Source organism: Ranitomeya variabilis, chromosome 5, assembly GCF_051348905.1.
Source record: "Ranitomeya variabilis isolate aRanVar5 chromosome 5, aRanVar5.hap1, whole genome shotgun sequence".
In the NCBI taxonomy this organism is placed as follows: Eukaryota; Metazoa; Chordata; class Amphibia; order Anura; family Dendrobatidae; genus Ranitomeya; species Ranitomeya variabilis.
In genome coordinates, this window is record NC_135236.1 from 479974141 (window position 1) to 479994231 (window position 20091).

Sequence of the window (20091 nt, forward strand, 5' to 3'; positions counted from 1 at the left end):
GACCATGTGCATGACTCCCGTACATCAGGAGGTGATTCGCTTTCTCGTTCTGCATAATTTGCATGATGTTGTCGTTTTGGGTCTGCCATGGCTGCAGGCTCATAATCTAGTTTTAGATTGGAAAGCTATGTCTGTGTCAAGTTGGGGTTGTCAGGGAATTCATGGCGATACTCCGTTGGTGTCTATTGCTGAGTTTTTGTCTGACTACCAGGATGTATTTGATGAGCCCAGGTCCAGTGCCCTGCCACCTCATAGGGATTGTGACTGTGCTATAAATTTAATTCCTGGTAGTAAATTCCCTAAGGGACGACTTTTTAATTTGTCTATACCAGAGCATGCCGCGATGCGGAGTTATATAAAGGAGTCTTTGGAGAAGGGACATATTCGCCCATCCTCTTCCCCTCTTGGTGCAGGATTTTTTTTTGTGGCCAAGGACGGTTCTTTGAGACCTTGTATAGATTATCGTCTTCTGAATAAAATCACAGTCAAATTTCAGTATCCTTTGCCACTATTGTCTGATTTGTTTGCTCGGATTAAGGGGGCCAGTTGGTTCACTAAGATAGATCTCCGTGGTGTGTATAACCTTGTGCACATTAAGCAGGGAGATGAATGGAAAACAGCATTTAATACGCCCGAAGGCCATTTTGAGTACTTAGTGATGCCTTTTGGACTCTCTAATGCTCCTTCTGTGTTTCAGTCCTTCATGCATGACATCTTCCGAGAATATCTGGATAAATTTATGATTGTTTATCTGGATGACATTTTGGTCTTTTCTGATGATTGGGAGTCCCATGTGAAGCAGGTCAGGATGGTGTTTCAGGTCCTGCGTGATAATGCTTTATTTGTGAAGGGCTCAAAATGACTCTTCGGAGTACAGAAGGTCTCCTTTTTGGGTTTTATTTTTTCTCCTTCTACTGTGGAGATGGACCCAGTCAAGGTCCAGGCTATTCATGACTGGACTCAGCCTACATCTGTTAAGAGTCTTCAGAAGTTCTTGGGTTTTGCTAATTTTTACCGTCGTTTCATCGCTAATTTTTCTAGCGTGGTTAAACCTTTGACGGATTTGACCAAGAAGGGTTCTGATGTGACTAATTGGTCTCCTGCGGCCGTGGAGGCCTTTCGGGAGCTGAAGCACCGGTTTTCTTCAGCTCCAGTCTTATGTCAGCCAGATGTCTCTCTCCCCTTCCAGGTCGAGGTTGATGCTTCTGAGATTGGAGCAGGGGCTGTTTTGTCGCAGAGAAGCTCTGATGGCTCTGTGATGAAGCCATGTGCTTTCTTTTCAAGAAAGTTTTCGCCTGCCGAGCGGAATTATGATGTTGGTAATCGGGAGTTGTTGGCTATGAAGTGGGCATTTGAGGAGTGGCGACATTGGCTCGAAGGAGCTAAACATCGTGTGGTGGTCTTGACTGATCACAAAAACCTGATTTACCTCGAGTCTGCCAAGCGCCTGAATCCTAGACAGGCTCGTTGGTCGCTGTTTTTCTCCCGTTTCAACTTTGTGGTCTCATACCTGCCTGGTTCGAAGAACGTGAAGGCTGATGCACTTTCTAGGAGTTTTGTGCCTGACTCTCCGGGAGTTTCTGAGCCGGCTGGTATTCTCAGAGAGGGAGTGATTTTGTCTGCCATTTCCCCAGATTTGCGACGAGTGCTGCAGAAATTTCAGGCGGATAGACCTGACCGTTGTCCACCAGAGAGACTGTTTGTCCCGGATAGGTGGACCAGCAGAGTTATTTCCAAGGTTCATTCTTCGGTGTTGGTGGGTCATCCTGGGATTTTTGGTACCAGAGATTTGGTGGCTAGGTCCTTCTGGTGGCCTTCCTTGTCGCGGGATGTGCGTTCCTTTGTGCAGTCTTGTGGGATTTGTGCTCGGGCTAAGCCTTGCTGTTCTCCTGCCAGCGGTTTGCTTTTGCCTTTGCCTGTCCCGAAAAGGCCTTGGATGCACATTTCCATGGATTTTATTTCGGATCTTCCAGTATCTCAGAAAATGTCTGTCATCTGGGTGGTGTGTGATCGTTTTTCCAAGATGGTCCATTTGGTGCCCTTGCCTAAGTTGCCTTCCTCCTCCGATTTGGTTCCTCTATTTTTTCAGAATGTGGTTCGTTTGCACGGCATTCCTGAAAATATTGTGTCTGATAGAGGATCCCAGTTTGTGTCCAGGTTTTGGCGGACTTTTTGTGCTAAGATGGGCATTGATTTATCTTTTTCGTCGGCCTTCCATCCTCAGACTAATGGCCAAACCGAGCGAACTAATTAGACGTTGGAAACTTATTTGAGATGTTTTGTTTCTGCTGATCAGGATGATTGGGTGACTTTTTTGCCATTGGCCGAGTTTGCCCTTAATAATCGGGCTAGTTCTGCTACTTTGGTTTTGCCTTTTTTCTGCAATTCTGGTTTCCATCCTCGTTTTTCCTCGGGTCAGGTTGAGTCTTCTGACTGTCCTGGGGTGGATTCTGTGGTGGATAGGTTGCAGCAGATTTGGAACCATGTGGTAGACAATTTGAGGTTGTCACAGGAGAAGGCTCAGTGTTTTGCCAACCGCCGCCGCGGTGTGGGTCCCCGACTTCGTGTTGGGGATTTGGTGTGGCTGTCTTCTCGGTATGTTCCTATGAAGGTCTCCTCTCCTAAATTCAAGCCTCGCTTCATCGGTCCTTATAAGATCTTGGAAATCCTTAACCCGGTGTCTTTTCGTTTGGATCTCCCAGCATCGTTTGCCATTCATAATGTGTTCCATAGGTCTTTGTTGCGGAGGTATGTGGTACCTGTGGTTCCTTCTGTTGAGCCTCCTGCTCCGGTGCTGGTCGAGGGAGAATTGGAGTACGTGGTGGAGAAGATTTTGGATTCTCGTATCTCTAGACGGAGGCTTCAGTATTTGGTGAAGTGGAAGGGCTATGGTCAGGAGGATAATTCCTGGGTTGTCGCCTCTGATGTTCATGCGGCCGATTTGGTTCGTGCCTTCCACGCGGCTCATCATGATCGCCCTGGGGGTCTTGATGAGGGTTCAGTGACCCCTCCTCAAGGGGGGGTACTGTTGTGAACTCTATTTTTAGGCTCCCTCTAGTGGTCACAAGCGGTACTGTGTAGTGTTGTCTTTCTGCAGGTTGGCTGTATCAGCTGGTTCGTTATCCTTGGTGGGTTTCCTATTTAACTCACCTAGATACTCAGTTCCTTGCCTGCTATCAATGTATTCAGTGCTCTTCAGATTCCTTGTGATTACCTTGCTCCCAGCCTCTCCAAGACAAGCTAAGTTTTTGTCCGTTCATTTTTTGATTATCAGCATTCATCATGTTTCTTGTCCAGCTTGCTAAGATGTGATCTCCTCGCTTGCTGGTTGCTCTACAGAACTGAGTTTCTCCCCCCACACCGTTAGTTGGTGCGGGGGTTCTTGAAATCTCAGTGTGGATATTTTGTAAGGGTTTTTTACTGACCGCACAGACCCCTTTACTATTTTCTGCTATCTAGTATTAGTGGGCCTCATTTGCTGAATCTGTTTTCACCCCTGTGCAGCACATTGGCTGTTTCCCACGCTGTAATCTGCATGACAGCATGAGAAACACTGGTGGCTCTTATAGACTGTAACTGAGTTATCACAGGAAAGAGAGCTGAGGTTCCCACATTGTCAGATGACAGCATGTGAGCCAGCAGCTGTGACCGGCAGTAAAAAGGTTACCTCCAGTCACAGGTGTAAGCTGTTGAAAGAAGAGCTCTCATCACCCTACGCCTGCTGTCGCTGATATGCTGATAGCAGTGAGAGCAGGTGAGGCTGATGAGATTACTCATCAGCTGCAACTGTGCTATAAAAGAGTAAATAAAAAAAAAATTTGGTATATACTCAAGTATAAGCCGACCCGAGTATAAGCCGACCCCCCTAAGTTTGCCACAAAAAACTGGGAAAACTTAATGACTCGAGTATAAGCCTAGGGTGGAAAATGCAGCAGCTACCGGTAAATTTCAAACATAAAAATAGGTACCAATAAAAGTAAAATCAATTGAGATATCAGTAGGTTAAGTGTTTTTAAATAGCCATATTGAATCAGGAGCCCCATATAATGCTCCATACAGTTCATGATGGGCCCCATAAGATGCTCCATATTAAAATATGCCCCATATAATGCTGCACAAAAAGTTAATAATGGCCCCATAAGATGCCCCATAGACACATTTGCCCTATATAGTACTGCATAAAGGTTAATAAGGGCCCCATAAGATGTTCCATAGAGACATTTGTCCGATATAATGCTGCACAAATGTTGATTATGGCCCCATAAGGTGCTCCAGAGATATTTGCCCCCACATAATGCTGCACATATGTTGATTATGGCCCCATAAGATGCTCCAGAGATATTTGCCCCATATAGTGCTGCACAAACGTTGATTATGGCCCCATAAGATGCTCCAGAGATATTTGCCCCATATAGTGCTACACAAACGTTGATTATGGCCCCATAAGATGCTCCATATAGATATTTGCCCCATATAATGCTACACAAACATTGATTATGGCCCCATAAGATGCTCCATAAAGATATTTGCCCCATATAGTGCTGCACAAACGTTGAATATTGCCCCATAAGATGCTCCATAGATATATTTGCCCCATATAGTGCTGCACAAACGTTGAATATGGCCCCATAAGATGCTCCATAAAGATATTTTCCCCATATAGTGCTGCACAAACGTTGAATATTGCCCCATAAGATGCTCCATAGACACATTTGTCCAATATGCTGTTGCTGCGATTAAAAAAAATGACATACTCACCTCTCGTCGCTCAGGCCCCTGGCACTTGCTATACTCACGGGTCCTCGTTCCGGTGCCACTGTGTCTTCCGTGTCCTCTGCCAGGGCCGGTTTTAGACAAAGTGGGGCCCTAGGCAAAATTCAAAGTGGGGCCCCAAATTCTGAAACATTGCACTAACAACCACACTACAGTCAATTCAGTGCATTGAAGTGAGTTTTTAACTAGTAGCAACATCTTTAACCCCCAAGAAGCCACTGAATAACAAAGACAAAATTTCTGTCCAAGGAGTAAAACATATCACAAGGTTGGGTTTGTTTTTGTTGACTAAAACTAGTTAAGTCACTAAAAACACATTTTCTCGGGTATCCTCACTCTAGTTGTATCCTACAAAGAACACAGCTTTGTAATATGTTTTAAATTCAGTACAAGAAAATGGATATGTGGAAAATATGTAAATTAAACAATATTATTACACCATTGAATTTTGCATTCTAGGTTTATTTATCACTTATTTCTCGCAAATGAGTATGAGCCCTACGAATGGATAGAGTTGTTTTGCACCTGATCAATCTCTGCTCCATTCAGCTGGGGCTCTGAAGCCCTGATTCTTGGGAATAATGGGGGGTCTTGGCAGTCAGACCGCAGGGATCTTAAAATTATCCCGTGGATGAGTGACATCTCCTAACCTTGAGAACCCCCTTGAACAGTGATGTCTGAGCTAAATATAATATTGCATGGCAGCGTTAATTCACTAGAAATAATGAAATGAATGATACCTGCGGTCACTGATCAGGATCCTGCACAGGCTGCTCTGTGGTGTGCACTAGCACCAAGAGTGATGATGTCACTGATCGCTAGTGCCAGGACCACTGCGTTCTGTAATAGGCTGCAGCAGTCCGGTGATCTGAGCAGAGCGCCATTATGAAAACACAATAATACATGGTACAAGTCACCTGACTGATGCAGATTATGGGCTTGCTTACAATAGTGTATAAAACGGCCGAGTGCTATGTGATGTTTTATCACATAGCAGCACGCAACCTAAAGTTATACTGTAGGGCAGTGCAGATCTGCATAAGACTATCGCAGCGTGCTGCGAGTGGCTCTGCAAGCTCTGCAAGCTCTGCAAACTGGACCATTTGCACCTATACAAGTCTATGGGTGTATGTAAGACATAGGAATGCACTCAGATGTTATCTGAGTGCAGTCTGATGTATGCACACCGAGACATCCTGCCCCCGCATCTCTCATTCTGCCTGTCTCCATCCTGCCCCCGTGTCTCCAATCCTGCCCCATGTCTCCATTCTACCCTGGGCAGAATGGAGACATATGGTCTATGTGTCTCCATCCTGCCGGCGAAACATATTGCATCTTGCTGCTTTCAATAAATATAATTAAAAAAAAAAAAACGTTCTCCTTACCTGGCTGCGCTCCTGTGGCGATGATCCCTCCAAGCGTTTCAAGCTCGCACTCGCCGGCCAATGACAATGTTGTAATACGCCGGTGGCGTGCGTGCTGACGTCAGCTGTCAGCCTCCAATTGGCTGGCGCTTTATTGCCGTGCGGGCCCGCACAGCGATAGAGTAACTGAACCTGCCACTGGGGCCAGGAGCAGAAGAGATGGGGCCCAATGTGGTGTAATTAGGATAATCATCGCAATTATCTTGCATGAGAGAATATACACTAGTGTGAGCGACCCCTATAAGGCTATGTGCCCACGTTGCGGATTTTGCTGCGGATCTGCAGCGGATTTGGCCCTGTGGATTCGCAGCAGTTTTCCATGTGGTGTACAGTACTATGTAAACCTATGGAAAACCAAATCTGCTGTGCCCATGCTGTGGAAAATTCCACACGGAAACGCTGCGGTTTATTTTCCGCAGCATGTCAATTCTTGGTGCAGATTCTGCAGCGTTTTACACGTATTCCATAACAGGAATACAAAGGTGTAAAAACGCAGGTGGAATCCGAACAAAATCTGCATAAAATTCGCAGATAATCCGCGGTGAATCTGCAGGTAAAACGCAGGGGTTTTACCTGCCGATTCTTCAGAATCCAAGCGGAAAAATCCGCAATGGAATCCGCAAAGTGTGCACATATAGCCTCACAGAACAAAGTGGTCCCGTGGCTAGCGATCAGTGACATCATCACTCCTGGTGCCAGCGCACACTGCAGAGCAGCCTGTGCAGGATGCTAACGAGTGACAGACAGTAGTAGGTATCATTCATTTTTTTATATCACTTTTTTTTTTCATTTCTTTTTTACGTTAATTACATTGGAGTTTTGGTTGCTGACTGCGCAGACTGTGTGACTGGTGTGGTAGTGCAGTTGAAAAAAACTCACCAGTAAGCACCTAAGCAGTGAAGTGTCTTCTATATGGGAACACTTGTCTTCTGGGTGGCCGCACAGCTCCTGCATTGTGTCCCTGACAGGGGCTGCTGACTGCTGTGCAGCATTAGGACAACGTCGGAGGTCACTGGTCAGGTGACCGTGTCACATAGGAAGGTCCTGCCGCTGAACAGCAGCTGCAGTGCCAGCCCAGGACACAGTATAAATTATAACCTGGAGCCTGCTGCAGAGTGAGGGTGGACGGCCACAGAGGAAGAACAGGAGAACATGCAGAGCGCAGGTCAGGTCAGTATAACACGCCTGACTGCTTCTGCCTCAGGGATTGCAGCCGCTGAGCCGACATAGATAACACAGACAAGGCAGTGCAGCGCCGCCAGGAAACAACTCACAATTGCAGAACAGATAAGAGACAGATGCACTTATGTCTGCCTCTTCTGCAAAGCAAAGCACTGCCTTGTGCTATTTTAATTGTAAGCAAGCTCCATTGTGGTCATGGAACCAGCAGGGGGCCCTTGGAGGAGCGGGGGCCCCAGGCAGCTGCCTGGTCTGCCTGTGCTTAACGCCGGCCCTGCTCTGCACTAATGTTCAGCCAGAGGGCGCGGACTAATCACGTCATTGCGCCCTCTGACCTGAGCGTCACTGCAGAGGATGCGGAAGACAGAGTGGCGCCCGGAACAAGGAGAGGTGAATATCGCGCAGTGCTTCCCCTCCCCATTATACTCACCTGCTCCTGGCGCGTTCCTGGTGCATCTCCGGTCTTCGGGTGCTGACAGCTTCTTCCAGCATTGAGCGGTCACTGTTACCGCTCATTACAGTAATGAATATGCGGCCCCACCCCTATGGGAGTGGAGTCGGGTCCATTATCATTACTGTAATGAGCGGTACCATGTGACCGCTCAACGCTGGAAGAAGCTATCAGCGTCCGGAGCCCGGAGATGCAGGGACCTCGCCAGGAGCAGGTGAGCATGTCACAGCTGCCGCTCCCCCTCCCCTACTGACCCCTCTGGGACAATAACTCGAATATAAGCCGAGAGGGGCACTTTCAGCCTAAAAAAATGGACTGAAAATCTCAGCTTATACTCGAGTATATACGGTATGTGGAGTCTCTTCTATTTTTGATAACCATAGAAGGCAAAAATGAAAGCTATGCTCTGCAAACTCAAGCCGTCAGCTTTATCATGGCTGGTTATCAAGAATAAAGGGATCCTACTGTTTTGATGGCCTGGGATCCTTCCACTTTTTAACAACCAGCTGATAGGTGCCAGAATTATCCCTCTGCACGGGATAGATCCTATGTCTTGCCTGGTGCAGTGGTCTCCCATTCAGGCTCAGCTGCTGAGATGACTGCTCAGCACAGACTCTGGTACCAGCACCTTGCCCAGGCTCTTGCTGTAAGTGTAGTTACTGCTGGCTCTCCAGCTAAGCCTATGGTGACTACTGGTTTACATGTGCAGCATTGTGCTCTGGAGCCGAAGTCCAGATTTCACCCTACTGAGCATGTCGATGTGGCGCCTTCTCATTGGTGCTCAGACATCAGCTGCTCTGGTGATGTGGCAGGTTCATATTGGTCCACAGGCTGTCTGGACTTGAGCATAAAGTATAAAAGGCTCTCAATGGTGCTAGTAAAATTTGTGTTGATGTGTGAGTGGATACGCTACCACTCTGACTGCACATGTGTGTTGTGATCTTGCTCAGCTTTGAGCCAGTTAGGGTTTTTGCTTGCTGCTTGGCTTCCAGCATCTGTATCCTGTCGTATGTGCGGTTAGCACAGTAGAGTTACAGAGCAAGTCCAACCGTAGAGACTTTTTTCTCCTCCATGAGTTCTACAGGATTTTGTTTAGTTAACTAGCATCAGCATAGTATTTTTCTTTGACTCTGCATCTGTTTCGGCCATGTGTGCGATTGGCATGGGTCAATTATGGAGCGAGTTCAGCCCTTAGTTTCTTTGCTCTGTGAAGCTAACAGAGCTGTGGGCTGTGCATTCTGTTCACACTGTGTGGAGTCAACGCAGTCGTGTCAGGTGTATTCTTGCCGTTTCTTTCACCAATACCCAATAGCAGCTGCTTTACATCTCTGCTCGGTGGACCCTCGGTTGCGATTGCACTTTATTATTATATTATATTGTATTCTTTATTTAATGTGATCTACTAACCCTAACACCAGCCAAGCTAATGCAAACAGCTGGGGGCTGACATTCTCAGGCTGGGAAGGTGCCATGGATATTGGCCTTCTCCAGCCTAAAAATAGCAGCACGCAGCCACTCCAGAAAAAGTGCATCTGTTAAATGCATTAATTCTGGCTCTTTTTCCCTTCCCAGTCTGAGAATACATGTCCCCAGCTGTCTGTTTAGTTTGGCTGGTTCTGAAAAATGGGGCGAACTCCAAGCCATTTTTAAAAATTATTTATTTAATTAATAAGAAAATTGGAGAGTGACTCCACTATTCTTGATAGCCAGCCATGATAAAGCTGACAGCTGGGGTTGCAGCGCGCAGCTGTCAGTTTTGCCTGTGCTGGAAATCAATTTTTTTTTTACATAAATTTATTTATAGCACAGGCACAGAATACTCTCATCAGCCTCACCTGCTTTCACTGCTTTGGGCAACTGCAGGCATATTATGATCAGAGTGGTACTCTTATCAGCCAACGCCTGTGACCGGCATTTACCTTTTTACCGCCGATCACAGCCCATGTTTGCCACGCTATCACGCAGATGATAGTGTGGCAAACAATGGATGTTTGGGCCCCCCATTCATCTGAATGGGGTCCGGGTCCGGGTTCGAGTACTGTTCTGATACACGAACCAAACTTTTTTCTTAATGATCGACAGAACTCGCCGGACCCAAATGTAGACAGGTTCTCCCATCACTATTCTTTACATGTTATGTTTATTATGCTTTTAGACCTGGAAAGACTTCAGAGCACAATAAGGGACATTAAATATATGGAAAATCACTTTTCTGTGTATCAAATTTCCCAGAAAAAATGCACGGACAAGAGAATTAAAGTTTTGTCTAATACGCTCATCTGTATCTACAACCTCATGGGAAACATGTTCATTTGTAACTAGGACATTATGGCGAACAAGACCAATGATAGGCACATGTAAAAGAAATACTAAAACTAGCTCTTGATACATATTCCCTTTTTACTAAACTATAAATTAAAGTTAAGTGTGTTATAAAAGTGGACAAATGCAGCACCAATAAGGTTAACGCCATTTCTGTAAACTTCTCCAGAATTTCCTTTATAATGTACAAAGAGTTTCTTGTATCATAAAATAATGCTGATGCCCTCCTCCCTCTGTCTGCGAGCAACTCTGAGTGAAGCACAATAAAAGAAAGATGACCTTTTCCATGACTTCCAGTTTTTCTTCATTATTAAACAGGGAAGGAACATCACTAGTGCTCAGGATCATGTTGATGTCTTCCAAAAATGACTCATCCTATTGCAAGAAAGAAAATTACCCATTTACAATTCAAATAATGAATCTCAGAACCAGAAAAAAAATCTTTCACTATTAATTTATTTCTTGCACTTTTCCTGTGCAGTTATTTGCAAAACACATTTATATCTTGAAGTCCCATCTTTCTTCATCTACTTTAACGAGCGCTCACGAAACTACTATCATTCTCATAATAGACATTTTGAGGAGTAAAACAGGCAATTTACTTAGCAGCTTTGTAGAGTATTGATATTACAGCTTTGTGGAAAAATATCACTCGATCTTTAAGTAGCTATTATTTTCATTCATAAATTACTGATAAATAATATATTATTTTTATGGCCAGGTATTAGCATGATACAATTATGCTACATATTTTTCATAGTTTACATTATTATTGTTTTCTGTACCTTTATTTGATGATCAGCAAACAGAAACACAGTAGGAATCCCATTCTGTCCAGCAGCTCTCAACACTGTTTTCAGATCATCTCTCCATTCACTAGCTGTGTATGATTTCAGAATACTAACTTGATAAACTTCAATGTCTGCCATGAATGCTGCAAGTTTTGTGGTAGACTGTCGGCCAGTCCCTCCGATTCCTGGTTATAGTGAGGGTAAACAATTAAAAATTGAAACTAATAAATTAATACAGTATATCGCTGTCGTGTTCTGTTATGCTAATATTCAGAAATATTATTTTAATGAGATTATTAATTGTAACTCTTATAGAAACAAAACATTAATTCAGTCAAAGCTATTTAGCTATAATATATATATATATATATATATATATATATATATATATATATATATAACTTTTATTTCTCCAGCGATCAGTCCAATGGTAGAGTAAAATATACGTTTTATTTATCCATTAAAAAGTTCCAGATTTCTTCAGTAACAATATTGCATACATTCAATCCCTTATGGACGACATGTTTTGACACCGCATATGTCTTCCTCTGGGTCCAAATGACTCAATCCATTTTCCGTGCGAACTGTAACCACAGATTGGATGTATTCCTGGTTCTTCAAAGCGGTGAGCTGGCTTTGCAAAAAATTATCTATATATATATATATATATATATATATATATATATATATATATATATATATATATATCCAGAAAAATTGGAGGCAGCACACTGTTTGTGGAAAGGGCTTTCTGGGCTGATTAAATTGCTCCTTTCCACTACAAACGGTGTGCTGCCTCCAATATTTCTGGATTTTTATAATTGAGGTTTGGTATTTGCCTGGGGGGTTCTGCACCCGGACTCTTTCTTTGTGATGCTCTAATTTTCTTTATATATATATATATATATATATATATATATATATATATATATATATATATATATATATATAGTGGGGCAAAAAAGTATTTAGTCATTCAGCAATAGTGCAAGTTCCACCACTTAAAAAGATGAGAGGCGTCTGTAATTTACATCATAGGTAGACCTCAACTATGGGAGACAAACTGAGAAAAAAAAATCCAGAAAATCACATTGTCTGTTTTTTTATCATTTTATTTGCATATTATGGTGGAAAATAAGTATTTGGTCAGAAACAAAATTTCATCTCAATACTTTGTAATATATCCTTTGTTGGCAATGACAGAGGTCAAACGTTTTCTGTAAGTCTTCACAAGGTTGCCACACACTGTTGTTGGTATGTTGGCCCATTCCTCCATGCAGATCTCCTCTAGAGCAGTGATGTTTTTGGCTTTTCGCTTGGCAACACGGACTTTCAACTCCCTCCAAAGGTTTTCTATAGGGTTGAGATCTGGAGACTGGCTAGGCCACTCCAGGACCTTGAAATGCTTCTTACGAAGCCACTCCTTCGTTGCCCTGGCGGTGTGCTTTGGATCATTGTCATGTTGAAAGACCCAGCCACGTTTCATCTTCAATGCCCTTGCTGATGGAAGGAGGTTTGCACTCAAAATCTCACGATACATGGCCCCATTCATTCTTTCATGTACCCGGATCAGTCGTCCTGGCCCCTTTGCAGAGAAACAGCCCCAAAGCATGATGTTTCCACCACCATGCTTTACAGTAGGTATGGTGTTTGATGGATGCAACTCAGTATTCTTTTTCCTCCAAACACGACAAGTTGTGTTTCTACCAAACAGTTCCAGTTTGGTTTCATCAGACCATAGGACATTCTCCCAAAACTCCTCTGGATCATCCAAATGCTCTCTAGCAAACTTCAGGCGGGCCCGGACATGTACTGGCTTAAGCAGTGGGACACGTCTGGCACTGCAGGATCTGAGTCCATGGTGGCGTAGTGTGTTACTTATGGTAGGCCTTGTTACATTGTTCCCAGCTCTCTGCAGTTCATTCACTAGGTCCCCCCGCGTGGTTCTGGGATTTTTGCTCACCGTTCTTGTGATCATTCTGACCCCACGGGGTGGGATTTTGCGTGGAGCCCCAGATCGAGGGAGATTATCAGTGGTCTTGAATGTCTTCCATTTTCGAATTATTGCTCCCACTGTTGATTTCTTCACTCCAAGCTGGTTGGCTATTGCAGATTCAGTCTTCCCAGCCTGGTGCAGGGCTACAATTTTGTTTCTGGTGTCCTTTGACAGCTCTTTGGTCTTCACCATAGTGGAGTTTGGAGTCAGACTGTTTGAGGGTGTGCACAGGTGTCTTTTTATACTGATAACAAGTTTAAACAGGTGCCATTACTACAGGTAATGAGTGGAGGAAAGAGGAGACTCTTAAAAAAGAAGTTACAGGTCTGTGAGAGCCAGAAATCTTGATTGTTTGTTTCTGACCAAATACTTATTTTCCACCATAATATGCAAATAAAATGATAAAAAAACAGACAATGTGATTTTCTGGATTTTTATTTCTCAGTTTGTCTCCCATAGTTGAGGTCTACCTATGATGTAAATTACAGACGCCTCTCATCTTTTTAAGTGGTGGAACTTGCACTATTGCTGAATGACTAAATACTTTTTTGCCCCACTGTATATATATATATATATATATATATATATATATATATATATATATATACAGTACAGTAAAGACCAAAAGTTTGGACACACCTTCTCATTTAAAGATTTTTCTGTATTTTCATGACTATGAAAATTGTACATTCACACTGAAGGCATCAAAGCTATGAATTAACACATGTGGAAATATATACTTAACAAAAAAGTGGGAAACAACTGAAATTATGTCTTATATTCTAGGTTCTTTAAAGTAGCCACCTTTTGCTTTGATGACTGCTTTACACACTCTTGGCGTTCTCTTGATGAGCTTCAAGAGGTAGTCACCCGGAATGGTTTTCACTTCACAGGTGTGCCCTGTCAGGTTTATTAAGTGGGATTTCTTGCCTTATAAATGGGGTTGGAATCATCAGTTGTGTTGTGCAGAAGTCTGGTGGATACACAGCTGATAGTCCTACCAAAGCAGCTAAGTAAAGAAAAATGAGTGGCCATCATTACTTTGGGACCTGGAGACCTGCTCTTCATAGCTCTTTGCAAGACCTGCTGCAATTGCAAATAGCTGGCAGACAGCCGTGATCCACACATCCCTGGACCGTGAGGCACATCCCTGCTGCCATTCATTTATAAGATACTGAAAAGTTCATCAGATGGTTTCTACATTTGTGGTGTCCATGGTGAAGCAAAGAGGAGGATGTGTGATGGGGTAAGTGTGCATTACATGTGACACTGTTTTTGATGTATTCCAAGTTCATGGCACATTTATCCAACATAGTAGTTACTACAGCATTCTATAATAATATCCCATGCTATCTTTTTCACACTTAGTAGGACAATATTTTGTACGGAACATCAAAGATTAAAAGAATAGCAGGACTCACCCAATCCTTTTTCAAATCGAGATTTTAATCCATTACAGAGACAGCATAGTTACAGTACATGCGGAGGTGCAGGTGTCAGGGGAGTGTTTCAAGTGAAAAGAAGACCTGACGGACTACAGCCGTTTCACGACTTCTTGGAGCTTCTACGGGTCCATAATGGTCAGTGACATTAAAACACTTCCTTTTGTAAAGGGAAGGGGGAGTGGTTCCAACTTGTAAGTGTGATAACAAATAACATACAATTAAAAAATACAAAATGTCATGGCAAATACATTATAACCAAACTGACATCCAGTTTGTCATTCAGACAAAGGGGTCATTGGTCTGTTTCTAAAATCCATTTTGCTTCTCATTTCAAAAATATTTTATTGTAATCACCTCCATCTTTTGGGTAATTCATATACTCAATTCCTCCGAAGCGCAGTACTTTAGGGTGTGCATTATGATATCTGTGCATATGTTTTATCAATTTTAAAGAGCCTTTTTTGTGCTAATTGAAATTTTCACAAAAAATTTACTTCAGCTCCAATTTGTTTTATTTTACCAAGGGTAGCAGGAGAAATTGGACCTCAAAAGTTGTACAATTTTTTTTTTTTGCTGATACCCATATGTGGGGGTAAACCACTGTTTGGGCGCATGGCTGAGCTCAGAAGGGAAGGAGCACCATTTGACTTTTCAATGGAAAATTGACTGGAATTGAGATAGGATGCCATGTCGCATTTGGAGAGCCCCTGATGTGCCTAAACATTGAAACCCCCACAAGTGACACAATTTTGGAAAGTAGACCCCCTAAGGAACTTTTCTGGATGTGTGGTGAGCACCTTGACCCACCAAGTGCTTCACAGACGTTTATAATGTAGAGCTGTAAAAATAAAAAATCATATTTTTTCACAAAAATTATTTTTCACCCCAATTTTTTATTTTCCCAGGGGTAACAGAAGAAATTGGACCTCAAAAGTTGTTGTGCAATTTGTCCTGAGTAGGGTTGAGCGACTTTCATTTTTTTAAGATCGAGTAGGGTTTTGGGAAACCCGATTTTGTCCAGAGTCGAGTCGAGTGCAGTCGGCCGATTATCGCTAAAAGTCGGGGATCGACCGAAACACGAAACCCAATGCAAGTCAATGGGGAAGCATAGTCGGCAGTGAGTGGAGGCCAGGAAAACACCTACAGTGCCCATTTTAATGCCAAAAACATCCATTCTTGTTTCTGAAGCTTGCCAATCTTAATTAACTGTATAATAATAGTTGGGCATAGGGAATTGGGGGAAAGTTGTGGGGGGAGTAGGGCTGGCTCAAGTTTTTCGTGGGCCCAGGAAATGCGGACTACGTCACGGCGGTGTTGCAGGGAAAGGTAAGTATTTAAAAGTTGCAAGTGCTGTGATCCTGAGCAAGCAGGGGGGGCCCACTCGTTCGCATTGCCACTGGCACAGGGCCCCTCAAAGTACGGCGGTGTGTTTGCATGGCGGGGGCGCCTCCCACCAGCAGCGACACTTTTGCGTACTCTGAGGGGCCCTGTGCCAGTGACGTCGCCAACGAGTATGCCCCCCCACCTGATGAAGGAACCTGCACTTTCATCTGCACCTTCCTCTTTGTCCCTGTGTAAGGTGGTATAACATGCGGGAAGGGGAACCTTACTTTCAGCAGGGACAGATTCTGGCTGTGTAGAGTACAAGGGGAATGTAGTGGTCTAGGTCAATGTACCAGCAGACTCATTTAGCAGTGGCTGGGCAATGGGCAGGATGAGGAGGAAACAGATATAGGGCCAAAGAATAAAGTAGGCTACATGCAGTTCAAAATTGGTAACAGGACTAAACAGGCGGCATTGCTTTGTTCAGTGGAGTAGCAAACCCAAGAGCAGCAGACACTGTTTCAAGGGCCTAACCACACTAGTAGGCCAAATGCAGTTTAATATCTGATAGTATAGGGCGAAAGCCAGAATGTGGAAGCTCAGCTTTGTTCAGTTGAGGACAACACCAGGGAGGGGCAGACACCTTTAGTAGGCCGGAAAAGCCTATTGCATTTTTTAAAATGGTAATTTGGAGCAGAAGGTTGAAGCTCAGCTTTATTTAGTTGAGGGCAACACCAGGGAGGGGCAGAAGCCGTTAGTAGGCCCTAACCACCATTTTTTTTTTTTTTAAAACCACTTAATGAGAGCCGGAAGGTTGAAGCTCAGCTTTATTTAGTTGAGGACAACACCAGGGAGGGGCAGAAGCCGTTAGTAGGCCCTAACCACCATTTTTTTTTTAAAACCACTTAATGAGAGCCGGAAGGTTGAAGCTCAGCTTTATTTAGTTGAGGACAACACCAGGGAGGGGCAGAAGCCGTTAGTAGGCCCTAACCACCATTTTTTTTTTAAAACCACTTAATGAGAGCCGGAAGGTTGAAGCTCAGCTTTATTTAGTTGAGGACAACACCAGGGAGGGGCAGAAGCCGTTAGTAGGCCCAAACCACCATTTTTTTTTTTTTTAAAACCACTTAATGAGAGCCGGAAGGTTGAAGCTCAGCTTTATTTAGTTGAGGACAACACCAGGGAGGGGCAGAAGCCGTTAGTAGGCCCTAACCACCATTTTTTTTTTTAAAACCACATAATGAGAGCCGGAAGGTTGAAGCTCAGCTTTATTTAGTTGAGGACAACACCAGGGAGGGGCAGAAGCCGTTAGTAGGCCCTAACCACCATTTTTTTTTTAAAACCACTTAATGAGAGCCGGAAGGTTGAAGCTCAGCTTTATTTAGTTGAGGACAACACCAGGGAGGGGCAGAAGCCGTTAGTAGGCCCTAACCACCATTTTTTTTTTTTTTAAAACCACTTAATGAGAGCCGGAAGGTTGAAGCTCAGCTTTATTTAGTTGAGGACAACACCAGGGAGGGGCAGAAGCCGTTAGTAGGCCCTAACCACCATTTTTTTTTTAAAACCACTTAATGAGAGCCGGAAGGTTGAAGCTCAGCTTTATTTAGTTGAGGACAACACCAGGGAGGGGCAGAAGCCGTTAGTAGGCCCTAACCACCATTTTTTTTTTTAAAACCACATAATGAGAGCCGGAAGGTTGAAGCTCAGCTTTATTTAGTTGAGGACAACACCAGGGAGGGGCAGAAGCCGTTAGTAGGCCCTAACCACCATTTTTTTTTTAAAACCACTTAATGAGAGCCGGAAGGTTGAAGCTCAGCTTTATTTAGTTGAGGACAACACCAGGGAGGGGCAGAAGCCGTTAGTAGGCCCTAACCACCATTTTTTTTTTTTTTAAAACCACTTAATGAGAGCCGGAAGGTTGAAGCTCAGCTTTATTTAGTTGAGGACAACACCAGGGAGGGGCAGAAGCCGTTAGTAGGCCCTAACCACCATTTTTTTTTTAAAACCACTTAATGAGAGCCGGAAGGTTGAAGCTCAGCTTTATTTAGTTGAGGACAACACCAGGGAGGGGCAGAAGCCGTTAGTAGGCCCTAACCACCATTTTTTTTTTTAAAACCACATAATGAGAGCCGGAAGGTTGAAGCTCAGCTTTATTTAGTTGAGGACAACACCAGGGAGGGGCAGAAGCCGTTAGTAGGCCCTAACCACCATTTTTTTTTTAAAACCACTTAATGAGAGCCGGAAGGTTGAAGCTCAGCTTTATTTAGTTGAGGACAACACCAGGGAGGGGCAGAAGCCGTTAGTAGGCCCTAACCACCATTTTTTTTTTTTAAACCACATAATGAGAGCCGGAAGGTTGAAGCTCAGCTTTATTTAGTTGAGGACAACACCAGGGAGGGGCAGAAGCCGTTAGTAGGCCCTAACCACCATTTTTTTTTTAAAACCACTTAATGAGAGCCGGAAGGTTGAAGCTCAGCTTTATTTAGTTGAGGACAACACCAGGGAGGGGCAGAAGCCGTTAGTAGGCCCTAACCACCATTTTTTTTTTTTAAACCATATAATGAGAGCCGGAAGGTTGAAGCTCAGCTTTATTTAGTTGAGGACAACACCAGGGAGGGGCAGAAGCCGTTAGTAGGCCCTAACCACCATTTTTTTTTTTAAAACCACATAATGAGAGCCGGAAGGTTGAAGCTCAGCTTTATTTAGTTGAGGGCAACACCAGGGAGGGGCAGAAGCCGTTAGTAGGCCCTAACCAAAGTTGAAGGCCAAATGCAGTTTAATTTCTGATACTATAGGCCGAAAGCCAGAAGGTGGAAGTTCCGATTTAGACAGTGGAGGACAATTTGAATTAGGGACTGCAGACAGACTTAGTAGGCTGTCCCCTGTGGACCATGCATCCACCACATTAACCCATTGCGCCGTAATGGACACGTAATCTTCCGTGGCCATGCCTACAGGTCCATGCGTCTGTTGTCAGGTGCACCTTTGTACTCACAGATTGCCAGAGTGCATGGACAATGCGGTCTTCTACATGCTGGTGGAGGGTTGGGATGGCTTTTCTCGCAAAAGAAGTGTCGACTGGTTAGCTTGTAGCGTGGTACAGCGTAGTCCATCATGGCCTTATTAATAGTAAATAAAATATATAACTAGGCTCTATGAACTTTTAAATAGGTTCCAGGGGTACACGGGCAGCATTGGTGTGGTCAGTGGAGGAGTATTGCAAGTAGGGGCTGCAGACAGGCTATCAAAGGCCTAAAATAACAAACAGTAGGCAGTCATGGCAGTTTTACATCGGTTACATGGATACACAGGCAGGCACTCCAGGCAGCATTGTGCTCAGTGGAGGAGTATTGCAAGTAGGGGCCGCAGACAGGCTATCAAAGGCCTAAAATAACAAACAGTAGGCAGTCATGGCAGTTTTACATCGGTTACATGGATACACAGGCAGGCACTCCAGGCAGCATTGTGGTCAGTGGAGGAGTATTGCAAGTAGGGGCCGCAGACAGGCTATCAAAGGCCTAAAATAACAAACAGTAGGCAGTCATGGCAGTTTTACATCGGTTACATGGATACACAGGCAGCTAGGTGGTGAGTGGAGGAGTATTTAAAGTAAGGACCGCAGACAGGCTATCAAAGGCCTAACATAACAAACAATAGGCTCATGGCAGTTTTACAGCGGTTACATGGATACACGGGCAGGCAGCTTGGTGGTGAGTGGAGGAGTATTTAAAGTATGGACCGCAGACAGGCTTCGAAGGCCTAACACAATAAAATGGGCTGGCTGTAGGCACTTTAAAATTGGTTCCAGGGGTACACGGGCAGCAGTGGTCTGGTCAGTGGAGGCCTAGTGGAAGTATGGACCGCAGACAGGCTTCGAAGGCCTAACACAATAAAATGGGCTGGCTGTAGGCACTTTAAAATTGGTTCCAGGGGTACACGGGCAGCAGTGGTCTGGTCAGTGGAGGCCTAGTGGAAGTATGGACCGCAGACAGGCTTCGAAGGCCTAACACAATAAAATGGGCTGGCTGTAGGCACTTTAAAATTGGTTCCAGGGGTACACGGGCAGCAGTGGTCTGGTCAGTGGAGGACTAGTGGAAGTATGGACCGCAGACAGGCTTCGAAGGCCTAACACAATAAAATGGGCTGGCTGTAGGCACTTTAAAATTGGTTCCAGGGGTACACGGGCAGCAGTGGTCTGGTCAGTGGAGGCCTAGTGGAAGTATGGACCGCAGACAGGCTTCGAAGGCCTAACACAATAAAATGGGCTGACTGTAGGCACTTTAAAATTGGTTCCAGGGGTACACGGGCAGCAGTGGTCTGGTCAGTGGAGGACTAGTGGAAGTATGGACCGCAGACAGGCTTCGAAGGCCTAACACAATAAAATGGG

At 44.3% G+C, this 20091-nt stretch overlaps 1 protein-coding gene across 1 annotated transcript in view; it reads right to left on the reverse strand.

Annotated features, from left to right (window-relative positions):
• LOC143775062 (dynein axonemal heavy chain 3-like) overlaps positions 1 to 20091 on the reverse strand; it is a 2972411-nt gene that overhangs the window by 692229 nt on the left and 2260091 nt on the right. Inside the window, exons 52-53 of the mRNA XM_077262897.1 lie at positions 10935 to 11125; positions 10429 to 10524 (exon numbers count right to left, since the gene is read on the reverse strand). Coding sequence (XP_077119012.1) covers positions 10429 to 10524; positions 10935 to 11125 — 287 coding nt within the window. The remainder of the gene's footprint in view (positions 1 to 10428; positions 10525 to 10934; positions 11126 to 20091) is intronic.